The sequence below is a fragment of the Ictalurus furcatus genome, chromosome 26 (genome assembly GCF_023375685.1).
Source record: "Ictalurus furcatus strain D&B chromosome 26, Billie_1.0, whole genome shotgun sequence".
In the NCBI taxonomy this organism is placed as follows: Eukaryota; Metazoa; Chordata; class Actinopteri; order Siluriformes; family Ictaluridae; genus Ictalurus; species Ictalurus furcatus.
In genome coordinates this window covers 19074608-19100192 of record NC_071280.1, presented here as the reverse complement: position 1 = coordinate 19100192, position 25585 = coordinate 19074608, and the positions used below count along the sequence as shown (strand labels likewise).

The 25585-nt window shown below is 38.9% G+C and overlaps 2 protein-coding genes across 3 annotated transcripts; both read left to right on the top strand.

Annotated features, from left to right (window-relative positions):
* The first annotated feature begins 425 nt into the window (after positions 1 to 425).
* LOC128602189 (B-cell receptor CD22-like) lies at positions 426 to 15137 on the top strand. 2 transcript variants are annotated; one of them, XM_053615820.1, is made up of 11 exons: positions 426 to 735; positions 960 to 1144; positions 1256 to 1342; positions 9059 to 9125; positions 9716 to 10060; positions 10371 to 10619; positions 11173 to 11430; positions 11508 to 11595; positions 11917 to 11962; positions 12610 to 12848; positions 14509 to 15137. In XM_053615820.1, exons 4-11 carry the CDS (start codon positions 9071 to 9073, stop codon positions 14561 to 14563), a joined length of 1335 nt encoding a protein of 444 aa, XP_053471795.1. In that variant the 5' UTR covers positions 426 to 735; positions 960 to 1144; positions 1256 to 1342; positions 9059 to 9070; the 3' UTR covers positions 14564 to 15137. The 2 variants fall into 2 exon arrangements, with proteins under 2 accessions (XP_053471795.1, XP_053471793.1); XM_053615818.1 differs by lacking the exons at positions 426 to 735; positions 960 to 1144; positions 1256 to 1342 and adding an exon at positions 8631 to 8933.
* Positions 15138 to 16328: 1191 nt separating this feature from the next.
* On the top strand, positions 16329 to 24652 carry LOC128602188 (B-cell receptor CD22-like). Its single transcript, XM_053615817.1, has 13 exons — positions 16329 to 16868; positions 17933 to 18093; positions 18175 to 18244; positions 21097 to 21354; positions 21545 to 21802; positions 21895 to 22152; positions 22243 to 22500; positions 22593 to 22850; positions 22939 to 23187; positions 23304 to 23385; positions 23493 to 23535; positions 23697 to 23783; positions 24272 to 24652. The coding sequence occupies exons 1-13, from the start codon at positions 16796 to 16798 to the stop codon at positions 24371 to 24373; spliced, it is 2157 nt and encodes a 718-aa protein (XP_053471792.1). The 5' UTR covers positions 16329 to 16795; the 3' UTR covers positions 24374 to 24652.
* Positions 24653 to 25585: the final 933 nt, after the last annotated feature.

The window sequence follows — 25585 nt, the reverse complement described above, 5'->3', positions numbered from 1 at the left end:
ATGGTTGACCCTGCACTCTGACCCCACCTTCCTGACATGCTGGGATATGCAAAGAAAAGAATTTCACTGTGCTGTAATGTATATGTGATTAATAAAGACTCATTAGCATTAACATGTGGAAATCCACACTAATATCAGTTTAGGAGATTTTCTACTCTAACACATCAGACTCACATGATTGAGAGCTAATTTTAGACAAAGCTTTGTTTCTAGACTGCCATCTGCAGTCCAATATGGAAACCAACAGCAACAATAAAAAAAGTTAAAAATTAAAAAAAAAAAACCAACCTGTTATTCAGTGGCTTAGTGGTTAGTGTGTTTGCCTCATACCTCCAGGGTCAAGGGTTTGACTCCAGCCACAGCTGTGTGCATGTCAGAGCTTGCATGTTCTCCCTGTGCTTCCAAAAAAAAAAGAGGATATGAAACTGATATGGTTGCTGTTGCTTTTGTTAGAAATAAGATCTCCTACCACATGCTCAGAACTCAGAAATGTGTTCACTCGTACATGATTTTGGGGCGTTTACATGCACTTGTGAAAAGTCATTTGAGAAGTTGTTGGGATCTGATGAAAGAACCGATGTGAGTTTACTCAAAGTTCTGAGCTGGTGAAGACTAGAACGTGGCTGTTATTTTATTTTACTATTATTATTATTATTATTTTACAGGGTTTTTTTTTGAGGATGTCGTTCATCATCACATTTCAGCTGCTTCTCATCTCTCAACTCATGAGTCTCAGTAAGTCAGTTCTGATCATTCATTCATTTCGTTATTTACTTATAATGTTCCTGAGATGTGTAAAGGATTCTACCTTGATATGAACATGGCTTACACCACAGCGCTGTTGAATTCTGGATTGTGATAGGTTATTATCAGTGTTGTCAGATCAGCAATTCTGACAGGTTTACTGTACATTAATGCGCACACACGTTCTAATAACAAACATGTTATCGTTTCTATAGTAACAGCTCATTCACAGGGACTCGTACAGGACAGATGAGTTTACAGTACACTTTGTGTTTACTTGGGCATTTACTGATAAATTCATCACTAATTCCTCTGAAGAAGCTCACGATGGATAAATATTTGACTTTGTGTGAGCAGAAGAAAGAGACAGAAGAAAAAGGCAGATGAAGGTGACTATCAGGTGAATTATTACAGAAATGTCCATCAGGTGGCTGCTTTTTTTCATAATAAACTCTCACTGTAAAGATCTTCAGCAGAACCTGCTCACGTTCTCCACCCCTCCTCTCCGCAGAACGTCAGGCCGAGCGCTAAAGACGACACGTACGCAGCTCTCGACCTCGCGGCCCGGACATCTGATGATGTGTATCACACACTTGCAGTAAGTGTTTTGTTGTGGATAAAAATGACTCTCCACTTCTGGAGTCATTTTGTCTCTCCACTTTTGATTCTATGTGTAATTTGAAAACCCCTGGTTTTGATTCTATGTGTAAGTTGAAAAGCCCTGTTTTTTGCGCTAATGGTAAGTTGAAAAGCCCTGTTTTTTGAGCTAATGGTAAGTTGAATAGCTCTTTTTTTAACCCTATTGGTATTGATATCATAGTCTTCTTGAAACATATTGGTTATTTACTGTGTAAATACAGTATAAATACTGGAGCTTAAGCTCAGGGTATCAGATCACTTCTGAGAATTCTCATTGGTGTGGATCTCATGTGGTGGAACAGAACAATAAATCTGGACCCTTGCTTCTTCTCACTCATGGCTGGTGTCTTTTTTTCTATCTCCAACTGGGCTCAGAGGTAGATGTGAGTATTGGCTTCTATGTTGAATTTTAAGTGTTTTTGGGTAATAGGCTAAATTTGAGCCAGCAGTTTACTGAAAACTGTCTGGGTTACACATGTAACCCTGTTTCCTGAGAAGGGAATGAGACGATGCGTGAGCTCCACACTGTGGGAAGTGCCCTGACGCGTGACCAGTGTCTAAAGCTTGTGTAACATCACGCCTATTTATAGGCCTGCTGTGATCAGGTGACATGGCAATAAAGCGCATAGTGTGATATAAAAACAGCACCTGTGAACCGTGCCGTCAGCCTCTATTATCTGAAGCAAAGATGCAATATGGCCCCAGTATGACAAAGCTACTGGCTACCTTCTCAGGGAACAGGGTTACAGACATTCCCTTTCAAAGGGACCTCAACATTGCGTGAGCTACACGCTGTGGGAACGACAATACCCACTCCGTCATACCGAGGGTATGGCCTGTATAAAAATATCCGAGCCCGAGGGTCACTGCAAGACACTCGAGCCCAGGATGGACTGTATGTCCAAGCTGTGATATAGAATGAATTTGTGTGGCACAGACCACACCGCTGCAGTAGAGAGACCACGCGCCTCATAAGCGATAGAGATAGCTTCCACTATCCAATTAGAGATGCGCTGCTTTGACACATCATCACCTCTACTCTCTCCACCAAAGCAGACCATCAGCTGCCCAGACTTACGCCACTAGCCAGAGCGGTGGACTTAAGTACAGAGAGCCCTTACTGGACACAGTAGGTGCAATTTCTCTTTTTCGGTGTGAGGAACAGAGGACAGAAAGCCTGCAACACTACTGGCTGGGCAGCAGATGTAGGCACTTTAGGAATATAATCCGGCCAAGGATATAGGAAGGCCATGGATAATCCAGGGACAAAGTCAAGGCAGAAAGGGGCAACAGAGAGAGCTTGTAGATCTCCTACTCACTTGAGAGATGCCAGGGCCAGCAGAAGAGCTACCTTTAGAGTCAGAAGCTTCTCTGAGGCTGACTCTAAGGGTTCAACTGGGGCACCTGACAGACCTTCCAAGACCACAGAAGGTCCCAGGAAGGTATGCATGGTCTGCAGATGGGCCTCAGCCACCTGATACCATGCATAAACCTCAAAGTTAGAGAATGTTGCTCCACAGAGGCTCCATCAATATAGGCGTGGCTGGCCAAAATGGCGGCCACATAGATGTAGAAGGAGCCACCTGTAGCTATTGCACAGTTTACTTGGTCTAGCTGACATTCATCATACCAAGAGACAAAAAGTCGCCACTTGAGCACATACAATTTCCTCATGGAAGGTGCTGTAGCATTCAAAATGGTCTCTAGAACCTCAGTTGTGAGACCAGAATCTATGACCTGGTGCCCCTCAGGGGCCAGACCCACAGTTTCCACAGTTCCGGCCGAGGGTGATAAATCAGCCCTCTGGCTTGAGACAGTAGATCCCTGTAGATGGGAATCTCTCAAGGAGTGCTGTTCAGCAGGGATATTATCTCTGAGAACCATATTCGAGCTGGCCAATAAGGTGCTACTAGCAGCAGACGTAGTCAGTCTTGGCAAACTCTCGCTAGAACTTGTGGGAGCAGAGCAAGCACAGAAAAAACGTGCAGATATGACCACAGCCACATGTGCACCATGGCATCCAGCCCCAATGCTGTGGGAGGAGTGAGGACAAACCATAGCTGGCAGTGCGTTGTCTCCTCAGAGTCAAAGACATCCACTTCCGCTTGGCCGAACCTCCACCATATGTACTCCACCACTTGAGGATGGAGCCTCTAATCCCTGGGCCTCAGCCCCTGCCTTAACAGGATGTCTGCTCCCATATTCCAGATGTACATTGCACTCACTGACAAAAACTTTCCCTCTGCCCAGAGAAGAATTAGTTGTGCTTGCCTGAACAGGGGGCTTGAACATAATCCTCCCTGGTGGTTGATGGGTGAGACCACTGCTGTGTTGTTTGTCACAACTAGCACATTAATGCTAGAAACACGGCCCGCATTTCTTTCAGCCACCACTGAAATAGTCTCCTGTGCAATAGGCCCAACAGTATGATGTTGGCTGCTGCTGCCATAAGCCCCAACAGTCTCTCATAGAGACTGGAGGGATGCCGAGATCCAGCTTTATCTTGCTCAATGTTGATAGGATTGACCCTACGCATGTTTGGGATAGAAACGCCCTCATTGTAGTAGAATCCTAATAACCTCTAGAAAAGTTGTCCTCTGCACTTGAGAAAGCATACTTTTCTTGAGGTTCAACCTGAGCCCCAAGCTCTTCATCTGGGCGAGAACAACATCTTGATGTTGAATCATCAGTTTCCTGGATCATGCTTGAATTAACCCGTCATCCAGGTAGTTTAGTACACAGATGCCCTGGAGTCACATTTGGCAGTAGTTTTCATGCTGCCAGATGGCCTTTTAGTGACGTTAACTTTTCCACATTCTACACGGCAGGCATGATGTCACACAAGCGTCAGATACCGGTCACGCACGAGGGCACTTCCCACAGAATTCAGCTAATGCAGCTTGGAGTTCCCTTTGAAAGGGAACACAGTTACTTGTAGTATGTTGTAATATTCTTTTCACTCTAAAATGAAACTCCATCATGGAATGAAATTTAAGAAAGCATAGCAAAACATTTATTTATTAAGACAGTGTTACAATAATACATATTGATTGATGACCGGCTAACCAACTGAAACCTTTTGTATTTTTGTAAATCTATGTCCTATTAAATTAAGCTATTTGGTATTTTGATGTTTTTACTTTGTTGTTACACAGCCGATTGGCCAAATTAAATAAGGTGTGCCCTCTTTCTTTTTAAACTCTCTCTCTTTTTTTTTTTTTTTTTTTTACAGATTTCTAATCCCAGTTGTCCTGCTGACACACCCATGTCCTCTGACTTGTAGAATATGGCAGTGAGTTTTTATATATATATATATATATATATATATATATATATATATATATATATATATATATATATATATATATAATGTCTATTGCATTAATCCTGCAGCTAAATATTTTTGGTAATCAGCAATATTCCCTCTTTTGGCTGCTCCAGCTTCTCATGGTCACCACATGCTAGCCACTAGTGCACCAGGGAACCTTGTAATCAGCGATATTAATGACATTAATTTTGGTGAAGATATCAGAGAGAGAGAGAGTGTGGTGATGATGACTGATGTAAATAAATGCTTGTGCACTATAACACACATTTAAAATGCTTCTGTGAGTTTTTTTCCCATTCAGACTTTACACATTGATGGAAAAAAAAAACAACAAAAAAAAACTTTTCTTTAACACTTGGTTTTGAGACTGAACACCAGAGGGAGATGTGTTTCATCACTTCATCAGTGTAAATCACACAAGAAATTGACACCACTCAATAAAAACTTGAGCAAGAATGTTAGGAACTAGACAATCACAGTTCACTCGTCACCACAGAGTTATTCATGAACATGGAGCTGCTTTTTTTTTAAACTCATACTATCTTTAATAATAATAATAATAATGATAATAGGTTGGAATAAAAATCTCCACCCAAACAGCTGTAGACCAAGCTTCGTCAACATTCATTCATCTATCCCCATGCATCCTCAGCTACAATATTTCTGTCAACACATAAATGTTGGAAATACATTTTGGGCACAAGTTTAATTTGCAGAGTTTACAGGCAATATCTCAGGACATGTACGCAGAGCAATCAGAGCTCATCTATCGATGGCATAGATACCCTCCATGCCTCATTTGCTTTTGGTCATTGTTTACAAAGCACATCATTGGCTGAGTGAGATCTGCCATGTTGGGGCGCTGAAAAAAAAAATCACTCTGTAGCACACAATTAGCACTGCAGTCTCATGCTGTGAGTGGATAATAGAAAATTCATTTCATGAAACTAGACATAAGACAGGATATTTTTGTCTTTTGACACTACTGTGTAAAGAGCATGGACACAATGTAATGGCCGTAATGTGATATTTACAGTGGAAACAGACTACACCACACATTACCCCATGTACCACTGAGAACATGCCACCAGACTGCATCACGTGTATGTTTACTGTATGATGAGAGCTGATTTTATTCAATAAGTCAAACGACTGAAGCCTAAATGAAGCTACTGTTGCACACAAGTAATGCATGTTTGGGGTAATGTAGCTTCTTTATTTGCTCACCGTTGTCTTTATGTTCTGTAATTATTTACAAGACATATTAATCATTAGAGACCATAACACACGCTGTGACAGTGCAGCTCAACCCCTCGAGCAGTGAGGTTCAGTAATTATAACAACAAAAATTACAGGCCTCCAGTCTTACTGATTACTGTCAATACCAATAGCCAAAATAATATTTGAGGGCGGGGGGGAGGGGGGTCTTATTATCAGTTTCCTCACACTACACTGCTAAAAAAAATTCTTGAAACAAGCAGAGCACACTTAAATCTAGTTAAAGTGTACTAAAATCAATCAAAAATAAAATCTGCCAATAGGGTAAGCAAAAGCAACTTGGTAAGAATTCTTGAAAATAGCATGAATATCAAGTGACTAAAAATGCTATTGGATCTTAAATCGAGACAAAAGTGCCAAAATTTAAAGCAAGCTGTGCTTATTACAAGTGACGAAAACTCAGTTATTGTAAAGTAAACTTACTTAAAATGAGTATTTCAGTCTCTTGATTGAGCTGACTTTAAGAATTTATCCTGTAATCTAAGATTAATAATTAGCTAAGAATAACACACATAAATAACTGACTTATTAAAGCACCAGAAGCATTGTTATGTGATTTAACATTGCTGTAGCACACATGAAAACAACAAACAACAAAAGCTTGACAATTAGGGGCTAAAAAACAAGAACTTCTGTAGGAGTGCTTATTAGTGGTACCACAGAACAGGTGCAAGTGATCAGTGGGATGCGTGACATGGTCATGTGACATGCTGGGGCTGATGGGTAATGTAGTTCAGTGTGGATTTCAGCGTAACCATGGCACACTGCTGCTTCATTGAAAAAAATTAAGTCCTGCAAGTAGTCTTAGTCTTTAAATAAGGAAAAACATCATTACATTTAGCTCAATATTTGCTGAAAGATCTTATTAAGACAAAGTTTCTTAATATTTTCTTAAAAATAAGATTACCGCTCTAATGCAAAACATGCTTGACAAGATTATTTTATCTTTTTTACACAAAGAATGAGACTCATTTCCCAGAAACAAGGCTTTTGTTTTTTTTTACTTTCTAATTTTTTTTTTTACAGTGTACTCAAACCTAAATAAGTGACTATTTGATTCATATTCTGTCATACACACTGAGCCCTACAGTGATCACAAATGTCCACAGCGTATTACAGTCCATGTATCATACATTAATAAAGCAACGTGATGCATGATGTTTGTTTTTTTTACATATTAATATGAGTGAAATAACCATAAAGAACCATCTAGATCTTACATTCTATTTCTACTACCATCCTTTGTGTTATGCTATGAACAACTATAGAGTCTAGACTATACACATGTACTGTACATGCATCAGAATGATCAATAACACATAAGTTATTAAAATAAAACGCCTGCTTGTGAAATGTACTGCCTTTTTGCTGGGCCTGTAAAGTCTACCATCCATACAGAACTTACTAGCAGACTGTATACTTCTCCAAAATGGCAGCAATTCAAAGCTGAATGATAGAAACTCATTTCAGCAGAAGTTATTTGGGGGTTCACAGTAACGGGGGCGGGGGGGTTAGGGGGTGTGAATACTCATGTAACCAAACTTTACATTTTTGACTGGATAATGATTTTCCAAGCTATTGAATTTGAATTTTTCCTCCATTTTCCCCCAATAACATGGTCTACTTTAAAACTAATCATGACCTGCAGTATAATCCCAGTTAAGTCCATTTCAATTCCAGCTAGTGCACGCTAAAGGCCCGAATACAATTTTGCTCTTCTTTCTTCTTCATCGTCTTCATTTTTAGCTGTGAGAACTAAATAAGAAAACCAGTGGACTGATGGGGAAGTTCCACTGTTCTGCAATTTTGAGGATCCTAATTTAAAACGGCGGAAACTTGCATGCTTTGCAGTAGAGAAAGTGCATTAGCCAGCAATAACCTGCTACTGGTTTCACACTCAGCATGGGCCATGTCTCTCACCGGAAAGTGTTCAGAGTCTGTTCAAAACTTTCATCACTATTTACACAGTTAAAGTTCTCCTTAAGAAAACTATACTCATGAAAGTTAATGTTGTTATCCTAACCCTAACCCTAACCCTATGTTGATTCAGATGATTAAAATGACCTGTGAGTGGGTTTATACTTTCGAGGCGTACAGTAGAGCCTCGATTAGGAGAACAGATTTTAACACAGTGTTTAGATCTGGATGTAAATACATGCACATGCATGCTGAAGCCTGGGATTTTTAACTTTTTTTTTAATCCAGGGATAGAAAATGTGGACTGACAAGACCGGATTGCTGTAGTGTCTTAATTTATTAAATAATGTAGTTATTTTTATGCTGTGTAGTTATAATCTGTGTGACGTAACCCGTAAAAATACATCATATCGGTTTATTGTATGTAAACGATTGATATACAAACCAGAAGGCGAAGGTCCTAATGAACACTGTGAACATATTAAACATGATTATCATGAGAGAACAATATTGAACAATACCGTGCTCTCCTACACCGCCCGTCCTCCAGCAGTTATATTTCAACGCTAATGTTGCCTTTGAGTGGCGTTTTGTGTTTTTTTCCAGAGCGTTGCTTAAACAAGTTGCGCAAATCTTCACTCACTTGCAAAATGAATAAAAAAGAGGAAATTGTGTCCCGGAAACACTCACTGCTCGTGTAGACTTACAATACAAACTATTTATTAATCATGCTCGTTATTAATCATTAGTTTGTGCAGGTGTGAGACAGATTTATTCAGATACAGTAATGCTAATGTAAGCAAGTCCATCCTCTAAACCTGCTAAAACCTCTAAAACTGTACAATTAATTTAGTTAATCAGCTTTTTAAAAAAAAAAAAAAAAAGGAAGAGAAACTTTTATGTGGCTGCTGTCGGTTTTGTTCGAAATGAGACGTCCTACCGCATGGTTAGACGTCAGAAACGTTTTCCCTCGTACACTCAGGAGAAGCAGTTTGAGAAATTATTGGCATCTGAAGAAATAACTGATGTGAGTTTACTGCTTCATGAGAAGAGTCATCTGTGTAAAGGTTATCATTAATATGCACTTCTGAGGTGGGCGAAGTCTACAACTTGGCTGTTTATTTATTTATTTATTTATTTATTTATTTACAGGTTTCTTTGAGGATGTCGCCCATCATCACGTTTCAGCTGCTGCTCTTCTCTCAACTCATGATTCTCGGTAAGTCAGTGCTGCCAATTTATTTATTTCATGATCTACTTACCTTGAAATGTGTACAGGGTTCTTCCTTGACATTAACATCGCTTACATCGCCATTGCACTGGTGAATTGTTCCGGATTGTAATTGATTAATTTTCCAAAACAGCTACAGATCGGTTTATATTAATGCGCTTGTTCTAATACATTATCATTTCTATAGCAACAGCTCATTCGCAGGGACTCGTACAGGACAGAGGAGTTTACAGTACGCTTTGTGTTTACTTGGGCACCATGGTGACGCAATGACTCTGTGTAGTTCCTCTAACCGAAGTGACAACATTAACTTGTTTTGTGTACGTTGTAACCGTAAAGAAATAAAAATATAACGTGGTAGAAGATGAATAAAACACTTGTGGTCATGCTGTTGTAGGAAAATAATCAACATCACACCATTTATTTTACTATAACAGCACCACACACAGCGGTTTATTCCTTACACATTGTATCTCCCGGAGTTCCAGAGGAGAGAAGTGAAGCTGTAAGATAACTCAGTGTTTTATGGGGCTCAGGATAATGACCTCTAATCACCTCTTTCATGTGTCATGTTTCAGGAGCTCTTGGGAATGAATGGAGTGTGACATACAGCAAACTAAATCTCTGTGCTTTAAAAGGATCTACAGTGTTTATGAACGTCACGTACACACACCCAACACATCTTACAGTGAAGAACAGGTTTTGGTTAATAAATGCAGTTCAGGGTAAAGAACCGACTGATCTGCGTAATGATTCAGGTTACTCAGGCAGAGTGGCGTATTCAGGAGATGAACAGAAACACTTCTCCCTCAGACTGAGTGACGTGAAGAAATCAGATAAACAGAAGTACTGGTTCAGAATCACAACAAATGAAGAAAAAGAAAGATACCAGGGTGAACCTGGAGTTACACTCACTGTTACAGGTAAATAAAATCATCTTATTTTCTACATCTATCACTCTGAACATAATCTCTCTTTAGATACAGGAGAGTCAGAGTTTTGAAGCGGATTACTGAAGATCTCTAACATGTTCTTTATAAATTAAATTGAACAATAGGTGCTTGTGGTAAAAGCGACTAGTCTCCAGAGTTGAGAAGGTTATTAACACTGAATGTAAAACTGAAATGATTATCATTAGATAGAAAAACACTGTGAGAGAGCAGAGTTTAACAGTAGACACTTTACTGTCTTCAGGACAGCTTTCCTGATTGAATGTTTCTCTCGGTGTGTAAGATCTTCAGGTGATCGCTCCTGCAGAAGTGACAGAGGGACAATCAGCCGTTCTGACCTGTAAAACCACCTGCAGTCTGACTGATCCAACATTCATCTGGTACAAAAACAGACGTGATTTAACCACAAACACCCCCAAGAGCAATGAACTCCACCTGCAGCCGGTCAGCAGTAAGGATGCAGGCAGTTATAGCTGTGCTGTAAGAGGATATGAACATCTCCCCTCTCCTGATCAAACCCTCAGAGTCAGATGTGAGCTTTATTTACCTTCTTATATATTTTATAACTCAATAGATCATAAATCTCTTCATATTTACAGAAATGAAGGAAAATGTACTGAAAACGTAATGACCTTGAAGTGCCTTCAGTGTCATTGTAGGACATAAAAATGTTTATTATATGAGCATATAATTAAAAAAGAAACACACACACACACACACACACACACACACATACACACACACACACACACACACACACACACACACAGGTGCTAATAACTTTAAGCATTTAGGAATAATAAATCTATACAGAATTGGATGTTGACCATGTGAAGGGAAAATGCGAGCACATACAGGCATGATAACAAGAAGGTGTCCCAGAATTATTACAGTATAAAAAGATTCTCAGATTTATGACTCTGTTGTGCAGTGAAGTGGGTTTTATTTTCATTAGGAGCCAGACATAATGTTAAATAAAAGCACTGAGATGAGCTGAAAATTATATTCAAGAGCTGAGGAAAGAAAAATCCACACTGCTTATGGCCTTGAACTGCTTTCATCATTCTTATCGTGGAACTCTCTAGATCCTCCAAAGAACGTCTCAGTGTCCATCAGCTCCTCTGGTGAAATAGTGGAGGGCAGTTCAGTGACTCTGACCTGCAGCAGTGATGCTAACCCACCTGTGAAGAACTACACCTGGTTTAAGGGGACGACATCAGTAGGAAAAGAAAAGACCTACACCATCTCCAAGATCAGCTCTGAGGACAGTGGACAGTACAAGTGCAAGTGCAGTAATGAAGTCGGACATCAGTACTCCATCAGTGTAACTCTGAATGTAGTTGGTAAGGGGGGAAACTTGCTACCTCGTTGATTATATGCTTAAAATGTGTGTGAGATTGACATCTTTCTTGGTTGACAGATTGGCCGAGTAAAGTGCTGAACGCAGTGATTCCAGTCATCGTGTGTCTATCAGGTTTATCACTTGTTCTCATCATTGTGCTTTTGAGGTAAGCTGTCAAAAATCTAGTCTACATATTAAAAAGTCTTGTACTGTATATATATATATATATATATATATATATATATATATATATATATATATATATATATATGTAAAGATGTTTCTGTATCTCCAGAATATACACTAGACACAGTAAGTGGAAAATATGAAAAGTAAAAAGCAAAGAAAAATGCCAAACCTGACCTTCTGGTTAAAGCTGACGGTTCATTGTCGTCCCAGAAGTCCTTGCATGTACAGTACAGTAGTATTTCAGCTCGTATGCAGTTGTGCGATTATTAGCGGGTTGCTAATCATTTTTTTCATACAGGAGAAAAAAGATGTACTGCTGGTCAGAACAGCGCACTGTTAAACACGTGAGTCGATAAGCTTTTCGTCTTTATTGCTGTTATGTGCATAATGATGACATTCTTTATATGAATATGTGCAAAAAAGCAACAATTTATTCTAATGCGGACGGTGTATATGATCAGACATCAGGTGGCTGGGAGCAGGTTAGTGACGGTGGATTCTGGGGAGCGTAGTCCGGGGCAGCCATGTTTGTAGGCCGCGGTGTGTTCTAGGAAGTAATGATGCAGTTGAAAAATGGTTCTTTTTTTTTTAATGTTAATTACTTATTTGTTTTCAATGAAAAGGATTTCTGATTTTAGAATGTAATTGTCAAGCAGAAATGTTTAAACAAAGTAGGTGGTCTTAGAGTTTCCTTTTTTAACTGCCTGTAAGTTTGCCGGGTTTAACCGCTTGGGAATAGTTTGCAAGATTTATTTTGAGTGGAAATAAAAATAATGTTTAAAAGGTGCATTTAAAAACATTTTTTTTACTAACTCCACTCCTGAGATGGAGAGAACAATGAAGAAAAAAAAAGCCATTGACAGTGATGTAGAGTTCACGGCGTCGTACTTTATATCAAACCTTGTAATTATTTATCTAATATAAATAATTCACCTAAATAAACACCTCAAATCCAGAATTTTCTGAAATGTGTTATTGTTTTATGATTCAGGATAGTGTCGCTGCTCAATCTGAAGCCAGTGACGCACCTCAGTCTGGCTCACACTCAGCCAATCAGGATGAAGTTCACTACGCAAGCATCGCACAACCGAGGAACACTGGGAGAACTGCAATGAGAGCTTCTGAGCAGGTTCTTTATGCTAGTGTCCAGCAGCGATGTGATAAAGTGGTGGAGAATCGTCAGGAGGATGATGTTCAGTACACTTCTGTACACTTATCCTCTTCACACAGGTGAGGTGAACTTAACCTTCATTTTTGCACCTGTAGAGTCTGTTCACTCATTAACATTAGATGTCCCATGCTGGTGTGTGTATGTTCACTCCTGATATTGTTTCTGATTCCATACTCTCTATTTTCAGCTTATTTCCAGGTTGGATTTATTCTATCACACCTGTTAATGCTGATTCATGTTTATCATATTTATTGTTTCTGTGATTTTCCCCTTATGTTGTAACAACCAATGTAATATTTATGATTTGTCATGGATTTTGTAAAGCGGCCGAGGCTGAATGACGCAACACATGTTTAGCCCCGGCTGCTTTACAAAATCCAGGACAAATCATAAATATTACATTGGGTTGTTACAAAATCAGGGGAAAATGACTGAACATTTAAGATGTATTGCATAATATACAAAACCTACTTTTGAGAAATAGTCCTTGGATTTTTTTTTTAATATCTTCACTATATTGGTGATGAAACACTCGGGAGTCTAACGCCCAACAATTATATATTTTTTTTAAACAAACATGTTGAGATGTGTAAATGCCGTGGCCATTCACATGCTAATCAGTCTTAGCGGTGCAGACCCTGGTTTGCATTTTACAGCATTAGCCTTGAGCAACCATGATAAAACATGAACAATATATATTTATCTGTGGTTTATATAGTGTACAGTGCCCTCCACTAAATATTGGCACCCTTGGCAAATATGAGCAAAGAAGGCTGTGAAAAATGTAAACTTTTGATCTTTTGTTAAAAAAGAAATTCACAAAACCACTCTGCTCCCATGGATATCAAAAAATTGTAAATAAAACAGTTTTATATATATATATATATATATATATATATATATATATATATATATATATATATATATATATATATATATACTGCATATAGAATTTTTTTTATATAGTGAAAATATATATATCTTAATCTGCAGTTCTGAACTTTTGCCTCTCTACCGCCATCTCTGGTTGAAAAATAAAATTGCAAGTTACTTGCGGAGTTTATTTATTTATTTATTTATTTATTTATTTATTTATTTATTTATGTGGGTTGGGCATCGGCACTGCTCCTCTGCGTGGATGAATCTGATGGTGTGAGTTATCCGTATGGGTTGTATATTCGCTCCAGTGCTTGACAACAGAGTATTTCTGTATTTCTCTTTATTTTTATTCGATCGACAAATTTAATGCAAGTGTTCCCTATGTCTCCTTGTCTGAGCATTTTGTCCTATTTGTTGTTTGGTGAGTACGAGGTGACTTTAGTCTTTACGGTTCTTTGATTACGCATTTGATTTACCAGTTGTTTGAATATGACTGGCATATAACTGGGGCCCCAAGGGATGCATTACAAACACTCCACCACCCTCAGCTCCCACACACCCCATACAGTAGCCGGCTCTTCTTCTTTCTGTTTACGGACCTGACATAACAACATCAATAATCAATAATTAATCGATAATAATCAATAATTGATTTTTGTTCATTTTTAACCAAAAAAAATCCCTACTGCAGCTTTAATATACATTGACAAAAACTGGCCATTGGAGTGCTTGGACCCTGCAGATCACTTCTGAAACTATATTTATTTTTTATTTTTATTATTATTATTATTATTATTATTATTATTATTATTATTATTATTATTATTTTCTCCTCTGCAGGCCTTACGATGAAACAACAGAGAGTAATTCAGTCATCTACGGCAATATTAAATGAACAACATTGGCACAAAACCCTTACACCTCAGTTTTGTGATATTTTAAGATTAGTTCACCCCAGGAGACCTCTCTGGATGACTGACCAATCAGCATCTTCGGAACAAGAAAGAAGAGGTGAAGAAATGGACACCTGCTTATACTCCGCTGTAATGAGCTATGCAGCTTTGTATCTTTTGTTGTTGTTGACATTTTAAATAAAGCTTGTACACACATTTTAGAATCTATTCAATTTCTATTGTTCTTAAAAGAAGGAAACAGGCACATCTGGACTGAAACGTTTGGACTTTCTCACTGTTTCCATGGTAAACTAGCTAAAAATATATATTAACCATTTACTGTTATTCTGTATATGTTTCACCATTATATACTCTGTATTATATTACTGCTGGCAACTTCTCTTATTATTAAAGTTTGTGTCTTTTACTCACACGTTTCTCTTTTGTCATAAATGAGTTCTAGAAAGAAATATACTCTTAAATGAAGCAATCACATTTCCACCGTATATTATTCAATTTATTACTACAACATACTATTTTAGAAATATTTGAATGCTAATTAATACTATCTTTATTCTCCCAAACTGGTGTGTTGTTCTAACTTGACTATCAGGTGAAGCAGTTTTTAGTTTACTTTCTTTTTGCTTCTTGCTCTCTTTACAATAAATGTAAAAGAAGTATTATTTTTTAATAAATGCTTATTTTATGACTTTTTTTTATTCAGTGCAAAAACATTTTAGATTTACTGTAGATACTTTTCCAAACAACAACAACGACAACAGAAACAGGAATAATAATAATAATAATAATAATAAGAAGAAGAAGAAGAAGAAGAAGAAGCTATAATAGCTAACTTTTTGACCTACACATTAGTTGGTAAATTAATTGGGCTCCTTGTCCATTCCATGACTGATAGTTTTAGGAGATTTAACTCCAGCACACAGTACGTGATGTGCAGTTATGTTTATGAAACACATTATTATAATATATATTATTATGCTCTGTGCCTTCTGTCTGTGTTTCTTGTGGCACTCTCATCAACTGGAGGCTACAGCCTGGAGATGCTGAGGATGGTACCACTTGAATTACCATAAAAAGGTTTTGGACCTCAGTTTCACATGGACGTTCTTGCTGTGGTTGCTGGGACTACGGTTGCTGCGATGGCCTTGGGACTGCAATGACCACATGCAGTTTTACACTCAGGTCTCCTTTAGTGAACAGTGGACTAGTTCAACAAACAGACTTCATATTAAACCATAATGAACTTTCTTTTACTCTCACACTATCCGTCGTTCCCCAGATGAGGACGGGTTCCCTTCTGAGTCCGGTTCCTCTCAAGGTTTCTTCCTCATATCATCTCAGGGAGTTTTTCCTCACCACCGTCACCACCGGCTCACTCAATAGGGATAAATTCACACACTTAAAATCTCTATCCTGTGTTTATTGTTTCTGTAAAGCTGCTTCAAGACAATGTCCATTGTTAAACACGCTATACAAATCAAATTGAATTGAATTGTGTTCACCAGCTTCTGGTATATTTTACATTATATTGCAGTTAAATTAACGTGCAGGACACTTTGCTTAATAGTAAAATGTATTTTTCAGTTCATTTTCATGCATGTTTGTACATACAATGTCCTGGGGACAGAAATGGCTTAAATTCTGTGGAATGGCTCTTATTATTTTGGCCTTGGTCAATCTGATGTAAGCTACTGGTTGCTCTTTACGTAAACCATTCTCATGGTACAGCTCCAAATCCATGAAATTCTTACAAGTGTTCTTTATTCATCCACAAGTCACATGTTTTCTGTTGCCCAAAACCTAGACTGGCACGGAACAACAAGCATCCACTGCTATTCAACTTTCTGGGCAAATCGAGACAAGACTAAGGTTTGTTCTGACTAAACAGCAATAATCCACATACAGTAGCAGTTAAAGAGTTACTCACCTCCTTAAGGGTGTAAGAGGAAGTTAATGGTTCAGTTTAACACTTTTTATTTCCCTTTCTCAGACACTCGGCAGGTCAGAGAGTCTTCGACATATTTAGAGTTCCCCTCCTAAGGACATAAAGACATATTATCTCATGGTAAGACAAATATTTCTTTAAGCCTTTATGTTTCTAAGAGGAATGTATTATGCTATGGCACTGATATCCTGTCTACTGGTAAAATATTGATAAAATGTAAAAAAAAAAAAAAACTAACAAACAAAAACATGTTCATCCTTTCTGACTCATGCAGGACTGCTCATCACTGCTGTTGCTCTTGTTACTCAAATTAATCGGCGTCCTTTTCCAAGTGATACCAGGTATGTATAGTATTTTTACTCAGTAGACTCTTTATAAGAAATAGAAGTTTAGTAAAAGAATGTTTCCTGTTAAATGTCGGGGGTGCGGCGTCATCACATTTAGCACTTACTGCACAAAACACCTTCCTCTTTTGCACTTCCATTTGTAAAATAAATTCAGCGTCATTTTTAACATACTGTAGAAAACGTGAACTACTTTCCTGAATACATGGCTGTTACGGCAATATCTGTAAGCTGCCATTGGGAGTGGTGGCTCAGTGGTTAAAGGCTCTGGGTTACTGATCAGAAGGTCAGGAGTTCAAGCCCAGCACTGCCAAGCTGCCTTGAGCAAGGTCCTTAACCCTCAATTGCTCAGTTGTATAAATGAGATAAATGTAAGTCACCCTGGATAAGGGCATCTGCCAAATGCCATGTAAATACATAATGACCTGCAGGTTTGTTGTACATGCTCCATATTATACTGATAGACTTCACACCTGTATAATATTTATTTCATATCTGATTCAGAGCTGTAATATTTCTTCACTGGGAGAGAAAAAAAAAACCCTAAACATGATTAAAAGCTTTATAAGGAATAAAACGCTGTATGTGTTGCTGTTACAGTAAAATACTGAGTGACAGTGCGGTGTGATGAAGCAGAGTTACTGTTACCACGGTTACAAATATTTATTTATTTATGAAAGAATATTGCATTATACTTTTGTATCCGTTTATAGTTACATGCAATGTTGGGGAACATCAGTGAAGTTAGTTCCTTTTCTCACTTACGTTATAGCAGCCAAATAAAATAAAATATCAGGAAACCACAAATTAGCATAAACTCCTCTGTCCTGAGGACATCTGAAAACGTAAAGTTACAACTCTGATAGTTTCAAAGCACTGACACTGGAGACTCCTTCCATAAATGTCTATTTACAGAAAACCACATCATTTATAAATCCATTTAGGTGGAGTCTGCGCTGTACAAGTCAAATTACGTATTAGTACAAGCGCATTTAATGCGAACCTGTGATTTGTAGCTGTCTCTTTCACTCTTTCATATATATTTCATATGTGTATTTCAGGGTCTCTGACTCAGAGGGTGTCTCATACACCAAGCAGATTGTGTGCTCTTCATCACACGTCTGTTGTGTTACCCTGCAAATACACCTACCCCAGCGGTCAAATGGTCACCAGTTCTGCATGGCATTATAGGAGGTCAAAAGGCACAGCGATTGAAAGACAGGTAGCACATTCTCTAACTAACGGGTCAAACTGCTCTGTCACGCTGGATCGTGTGACTCATGATAATGCTGGCGTTTATCAGTTCAGCTTCATGACCAGCGACTCAACCACTGATCTGACAAATGAAGATGGAGTTACGCTGGAGATAACAGGTGAGAAGTGACTGTAGAGAAAGAGTTTGGAAAAAAAAATGGACACTTTTCTTATGATGGGTGTAAATGTATTGCAGAGATTGCTGATGAAGGCTTCCTGTATTTTCTCCTAATTGTTTTCCGTGTAGGATATGATCAGTGATGTGTTTTCTGCTGTTTGATTTTATCCATTCTTTTTATGCAATATTGTACATTTTTAACTAGCACCAGAGTATTTCCTGTAGTAATAAAAGCCTAAATGTATCTACAGTGATACGTCCAAAAAAAAAGTCATTTCCATAAAAGGATATAAGTATCTGTTTATTTTGCATTAATTGACCAAACTGACCTCTTGACTTTAAGTCTTCATAAAATAGCTATATATGTAGGATATATTTATTAGGCAGCAAGTAAATAGTCAGTTCTCGAAGTTGACGTGTTGGAAGCAGGAAAAATGGTCAAGTGTAAGCATGAGCGATTTTGACAATGGCCAAATTGTGATGGCTAGACAACTGGGTCAGAGCATCTCCAAAAGTACAGGTGTTGTGGGGTGTTCCCGGTATGCAGTGGTTAGTACCTACCAAAAGTGCTTTAAGGAAGGACAACTGGTGAGCCAGCGACAGGGTCATGGGCTCCCAAGGCATGTGGGATGTGACAGTGGTGGGCAGTGGTGGCTTGGCGGTAAGGCTTTGGGTTACTGATTAGAAGGTTGGGGGTTCAATCCCCAGCACTGCCAAGCTGCCTTTAGCAAAGCCCTTAACCCTCTCTGCTCCAGGGGTGCTGTATCATGGCTGACCCTGAACTCTGACCCCAACTTCCTAGCATGCTGGGGTATGCGAAGAAAAGAATTTCACTGCATATGTATATGTGACCAATAAAGACTCATTAACATTATGTGCATGAGGAGTGAAGGCTAGCTTGTCTGGTCTGATCCCACAGAAGATCTACTGTAGCACAAACTGCTGAAAAAATTCATGCTGACTCTTATAGAAAGATGTCAGAACATACAGTGCATCACAGTTTGCTGCGTATGAAGCTGCGTAGCTGCAAAGCGGTCAGAGTGACCATGATGACCCCTGTCCACCACCGAAAGCTCCTACAATTGGCACATGAGCATCAGGACTGGACTATGGAGCAATGGAAGAAGGTGGCCTGGTCTGATGAATTAACTTTCTTTTACACCATGTGGTCGGCTGGGTGAGTGTGTGTCACATGGAGAAGAGATGGCACCAGGATGCACTATGGGAAGAAGGCGAGCCGGCGGAAGTAGTGTGATGCTCTGGGCAATGTTCTGCTGGGGAACCATGGGTTCTGGCATTCATGTTACTTTGACATGTACCACCTACGTAAACATTGCTGCAGACCAAGTACACCTTTTCATGGCAATGGTATTCCATAATGGCAGTGATCTCTTTCAGCAGGATAATGTGTCCTGAAACACTGCAAAAATTGTTCAGGAACGGTTTGAGGAACATGACAAAGAGTTCAAAGTGTTGACTCGGCCTCCAAATTCCCCAGATCTCAATCCGATCGAGTATTTGTGGGATGTTCTGGACAAACAAGTCCGATACATGTTGGCCCCACCTCACAACTTACAGGACTTAAACGATCTGCTCCTAATGTCTTTGTGCCAGATACCACAGCACACCTTCAGAGGTCTTGTAGAGTCCCTGCCTCGACGGGTCAGAGCTGTTCTGGTGGCGCAAGGTGGACCTACACAATATTATGCAGGTGGTTTAAACGGCTGGTTGGTGTATATAAAATTAAAACAGTATCTCTAAACTTTTAAAAAGTTTTTTGAAGATATATTATTACATTTTCACAACAGTAAGGGACAGATATGAAATGCTCTGAAACAACTATTTTGATTTCGAAGGGATATTTAACATAACATATGTCTAATATAGTTCTATAGCACAGCACCGCTGATTCTGGATGCTCACAAGTTGTTGATTAATTTTCTATAACTGCAGGTCTAACAATAATGCAGCTGCAAATCACAGATTTATTATAATGTTCCCGTTCTAATATGTTTTATTAACTACAAGAGAGAGAGAAATTAGAGAGGGTTCTTGAGGGAATGACTGTGTATACAATGGTGCTTGAGAGATTGTGAACCCTTTAGACTTTTCTAGATATCTGCATAAATATAGCCTAAAACGTCTGAAGATCATCAACAGCTTTTTTTTTTTCTGAGGTCCTCAGAAGTCTCCTTTGTTTGTGCCATGATACACTTCCACAAACCTGTGTTGTGAAGATCAAACTCTGATAGATCCCTGTTCTTTAAATAAAACAGGATGCTCACGACCTGATCATCATCCCATTGATTGAAAACACCTGACTGTAATCACACCTTCAAATTAACTGCTAATCTTAGACGTTCACATACTTTTGCCACTTTACAGATGTGTAATATTAGATCATTCTCCTCAATAAATAAATGACTAAGTATAATATTTTTGTCTCATTTGTTTAACACTGTTCTCTTTATCTACTTTTAGGACTTGTGTGAAAATCTAAATATGTTTTAGGTCGTAAATATAACTAAACTAAACTATAACTATGGTTAAATTTAACTCTAAATGCATAAAATATATGACATTGTTCTTAATAAATAAAAACTTTAATCATTGGCAATTTCCTGTGGTATGAGGAGAATAAACACTTGAGGGTGTGCTGTTATAGGAACATAATCAATTTGATTAACTCTGCTTCATCACACCACTCCATCACTCAGTATTTTACTGTAAGAGCAACATACTTTACATGGTGCCTTATTAGTTCTAGAATCCATGTTAACATTTATACCATTTATTTTAATATTGTTCAGCCAAGCTACACCTCTAATTAATAAAGTTTACTCTGTAATGCAGATCTCCAGGTGGACATGGAGCCAACGTTGGACATGGTGTTGGAGGGAGACTGGGTGTTGTTGACCTGTGGCTCCTGCATTCCTTCCCTCACTGTTCCCATCTACACCTGGTACAAAGATGGACGTCAGTTCAAGCAAAAGCGTGCAGACTATCAGCTGGAGCTAACAAACATTAAAGTGGAGGATGAAGGCAGCTACCAGTGCTCCATCAGTGGCCATGAAGGCCTGCTCTCCTCAGCTGTGAACTTCACTGTTAAATGTAAGACAGGCTAACAATGTCATTAGTCTAAACATGTTTACATTTACTCTCAAAGGTTTTAATAATGCCCTGCCGTTTTTGGTTTACTGCCTTCACATATTTAAGTTTTAGCATTTTATTTAAGTAGGGCAGTGAGAAATTTCTCAAAAAATCTATTTAATAAAGTTAATATTTTAATAAAATGTCTTAGATCGTCCAAAGAATGTCTCAGTGTCCATCAGCTCCTCTGGTGAAATAGTGGAGGGCAGTTCAGTGACTCTGACCTGCAGCAGTGATGCTAACCCACCTGTGGAGAACTACACCTGGTTTAAGGGGACGACATCAGTAGGAAAAGAAAAGACCTACAACATCTCCAAGATCAGATCTGAGGACAGTGGAGAGTACAAGTGCAAGTGCAGTAATGAAGTCGGACATCAGTACTCCATCAGTGTAACTCTGAATGTTCTGTGTAAGTTAAAGCTGAAGATCTCCTCACAGTTAATAAGATTAAAAAAAAAAAAACTATCATAGAAAGAAGTCTCACTTTCCTACTGATTGTAGATCCTCCAAAGAACGTCTCAGTGTCCATCAGCTCATCTGGTGAAATAGTGGAGGGCAGTTCAGTGACTCTGACCTGCAGCAGTGATGCTAACCCACCTGTGGAGAACTACACCTGGTTTAAGGGGACAACATCAGTAGGAAAAGGAAATACCTACACCATCTCCAAGATCAGATCTGAGGACAGTAGACAGTACAAGTGCAAGTGCAGTAATGAAGTCGGACATCAGGACTCAATCAGTGTAACTCTGAATGTTCTGTGTAAGTTAAAGCTGAAAATCTCCTCACAGTTAATAAGAGATAAAACTCTCATAGATTTACTTTAAAGTCTCACTTTCCTACTTATTGTAGATCCTCCAAAGAACGTCTCAGTGTCCATCAGCTCCTCTGGTGAAATAGTGGAGGGCAGTTCAGTGACTCTGACCTGCAGCAGTGATGCTAACCCACCTGTGGAGAACTACACCTGGTTTAAGGGGACGACATCAGTAGGAAAAGAAAAGACCTATACCATCTCCAAGATCAGATCTGAGGAGAGTGGAGAGTACAAGTGCAAGTGCAGTAATGAAGTCGGACATCAGTACTCCACCAGTGTAACTCTGAATGTTCTGTGTAAGTTAAAGCTGAAGATCTCCTCACAGTTAATAAGATTAAAAAAAAAAAAACTATCATAGAAAGAAGTCTCACTTTCCTACTGATTGTAGATCCTCCAAAGAACGTCTCAGTGTCCCTCAGCTCCTCTGGTGAAAAAGTGGAGGGCAGTTCAGTGACTCTGACCTGCAGCAGTGATGCTAACCCACCTGTGGAGATCTACACCTGGTTTAAGGGGACAACATCAGTAGGAAAAGAAAAGACCTACACCATCTCCAAGATCAGATCTGAGGACAGTGGGGAGTACAAGTGCAAGTGCAGTAATGAAGTCGGATATCAGTACTCCATCAGTGTAACTCTGAATGTTCTGTGTAAGTTCATGCTGAATATCTCTTCACAATTACTAAGTGATAAAACTCATATATTTAATTTAAAGTTTCACTTGCCTACCCATTTTAGATCCTCCAAAGAACGTCTTAGTGTCCATCAGCTCCTCTGGTGAAATAGTGGCGGGCAGTTCAGTGACTCTGACCTGCAGCAGTGATGCTAACCCACCTGTGGAGAACTACACCTGGTTTAAGGTGAATGAATCATCACCTGTAGGATCTGGACAGAGTTACGGAGTTCTACAGAGTGGACAGTACTACTGCGAGGCTCCGAATCAACACGGCTCTGAGAGATCAGCTGCAGTGTCCGTCACTTTAAACGGTAAGACACTGGATTATTTTTGTTCACTGAAATTTTTCTGATTCTAGTTAACTGGTGTGTGTGTGTGTGTGTGTGTGTGTGTGTGTGTGTGTGTGTGTGTGTGTGTGTACTATCAGGTGGCTCTGTAACTGTGTATGTGGCTGTTGGAGTTGGACTTTTTGGGCTTGTAGCTCTTCTCTCTGTACTCTTCTGGCTGAGGTGAGAATATTTGTGCTGGACTTACATGTAGTTATGAACATATTTACATTGAAAGCAATGAATGTTTTTATGATTAAAGTGGATAAATATTTGGTGCTTGTGAGCAGAAACAAGAGACAGAAGAAACAGAAAGAAGAACATGGCTGCCAGGTGAGTATTACGGAAGTGTAGAAGGAGAGATGCTCACCATCGTGTTCATTCGAAACAGTCAGAAGCTCACTCGGACACTCCGAGTCTCTTTTCATAATAAACTCTTACTGTAAAGATCTTCAGCAGAACCTGCTCACGTTCTCCACCCCTCCTCTCCGCAGAACGTCGGGCCGAGCGCTAAAGACGACACGTACGCAGCTCTCAACCTCGCGGGCCGGACATCTGATGATGTGTATCACACACTTGCAGTAAGTGTTTTAAGTGTTTGGATTCAACATTTGAATGTTTTTTTTTTTAAACTTCTTGAGCCTGTCCCGATTCCCGCCACTGTTCACAAAGCTCTGCCCACAGGACCTATGTTGGCCGGGAGAGTAACGTTCAACTTTACTTAATTCAGCTTTACATTTTACCCATTTTACTCACCTGTCTGTTCCTTGGCCTCTAATGTATCGCTTAGATTAGCATCTCCCTTCATCAGGCACTGATTTATTGTGTTTGGAGATTATTGACAATTATATTTCATTTATCCTGAGTGACTTTATCATCTCATCACGATACACGAGTATTTCACGTGATTGAAAGCAAAGGTATCACATTCAAAACACGCTAAATTCAACTGATTATGATTAATGACTAATATGATTAATATCTTTAATATTAAAGATAATATTTTATACATGGTTAAATCCAACATGGTAATTTATAATTTTTTAAATGCCTTTCCTCTCTCTCACAGATCGCTAAGCCAAGCCCTGCTGCTGACACGCCCACATCCTCTGACTATGAGAATATGGCTGTGTGTTTTACCCTTTTAAACTCGAATGCAACAACAGATTAAAGAGTAAACTGATGCTAATACTGGACTTTAAGTGAAGGTCTCACTGGAAGATGTGAGTGGAACGGGGTTATCTTGCATTGTGTGAGATGTTGCCTTGAAAATACAGAAAATTGCTCAATAAAAAAAAGAAAGAAAAAAAAAAACATTGCTCAATAAAAATGCTATTTGATATTAAGCCGTCAGTCATGTGTTGTGTGTGTATAATAGCACATTGAATGGCTAGAATGGCATTAAATAGATGTTTAGACCGGTCTCAGGATGATGTGAGCCAAATTTGATGAAGATTGGACAAAATTTGGAGTACTAGCAAAAATGGAACTTAGATGGAAGCATTTTCGGCATGTTACTGTAACTTTTGACCAGCAATTGTCACCATCATGAAATTTGCTACATAGCTTCAGGGAATGATCCTGAAGTTGCCTACCAAAATTTGTTTCAGTGTGCAAGGTCGTTGCTGAGATACAGCCTCACAAGTGAGTGCAGACCATATGTGCATATGCAATATTATCTTTGGTATACAACTCTCAACATAATTAGGATTGATGCTGATGACCTTCGACCTGATAAGATAATTATAATTGCTGATGACCTTTGACCTAGACCTGTCAAAACCAATTAGTGATATGGACCATACAAACTAAACCTCTCTCTCTCACATCGCGGCTTCATTGTCAGATTTGTTGACACATTACAGGAAAACCGTTCTCAAGATTCTTTTGATAACTTTTGCCCAGCTTGGTGTGAAGATGAAGTATGCCATAGTTGGTATTGATTGGACATAATATGTACCAGGTGTAATGAAAAAAACCTGTTTTGACACAATTTAAGATGTTCAACAGGAAGTAAACTTGAATTTCAGATGTTGGTAGGTGTTCACTTCAGCATTCTTCAGGGAATTATAAGAAAAATGAACCGTGAATTTAACACAAATCCTTCAAATGACATACGGACAAAAATTTGTTACAGTTTTTTGACCACAAGGTGGCGCAGTCACGAAACTTCTTGGGTACATTCAGTGCATGGTCCTGAATATAGTTATCATCTACATTTCATGATGATATGTAGATGCATTGCTGAGATACACCCTCACATCCTGTTTTTGCATTTGCCAGCATGTTATGAGAACATCAAGAGAACGGTTTTGAATTTCAAAATTCCAGTTTAGACTGGTCTCAACATGATGTGAGCCAAATTTGGTGAAGATTGGACAAA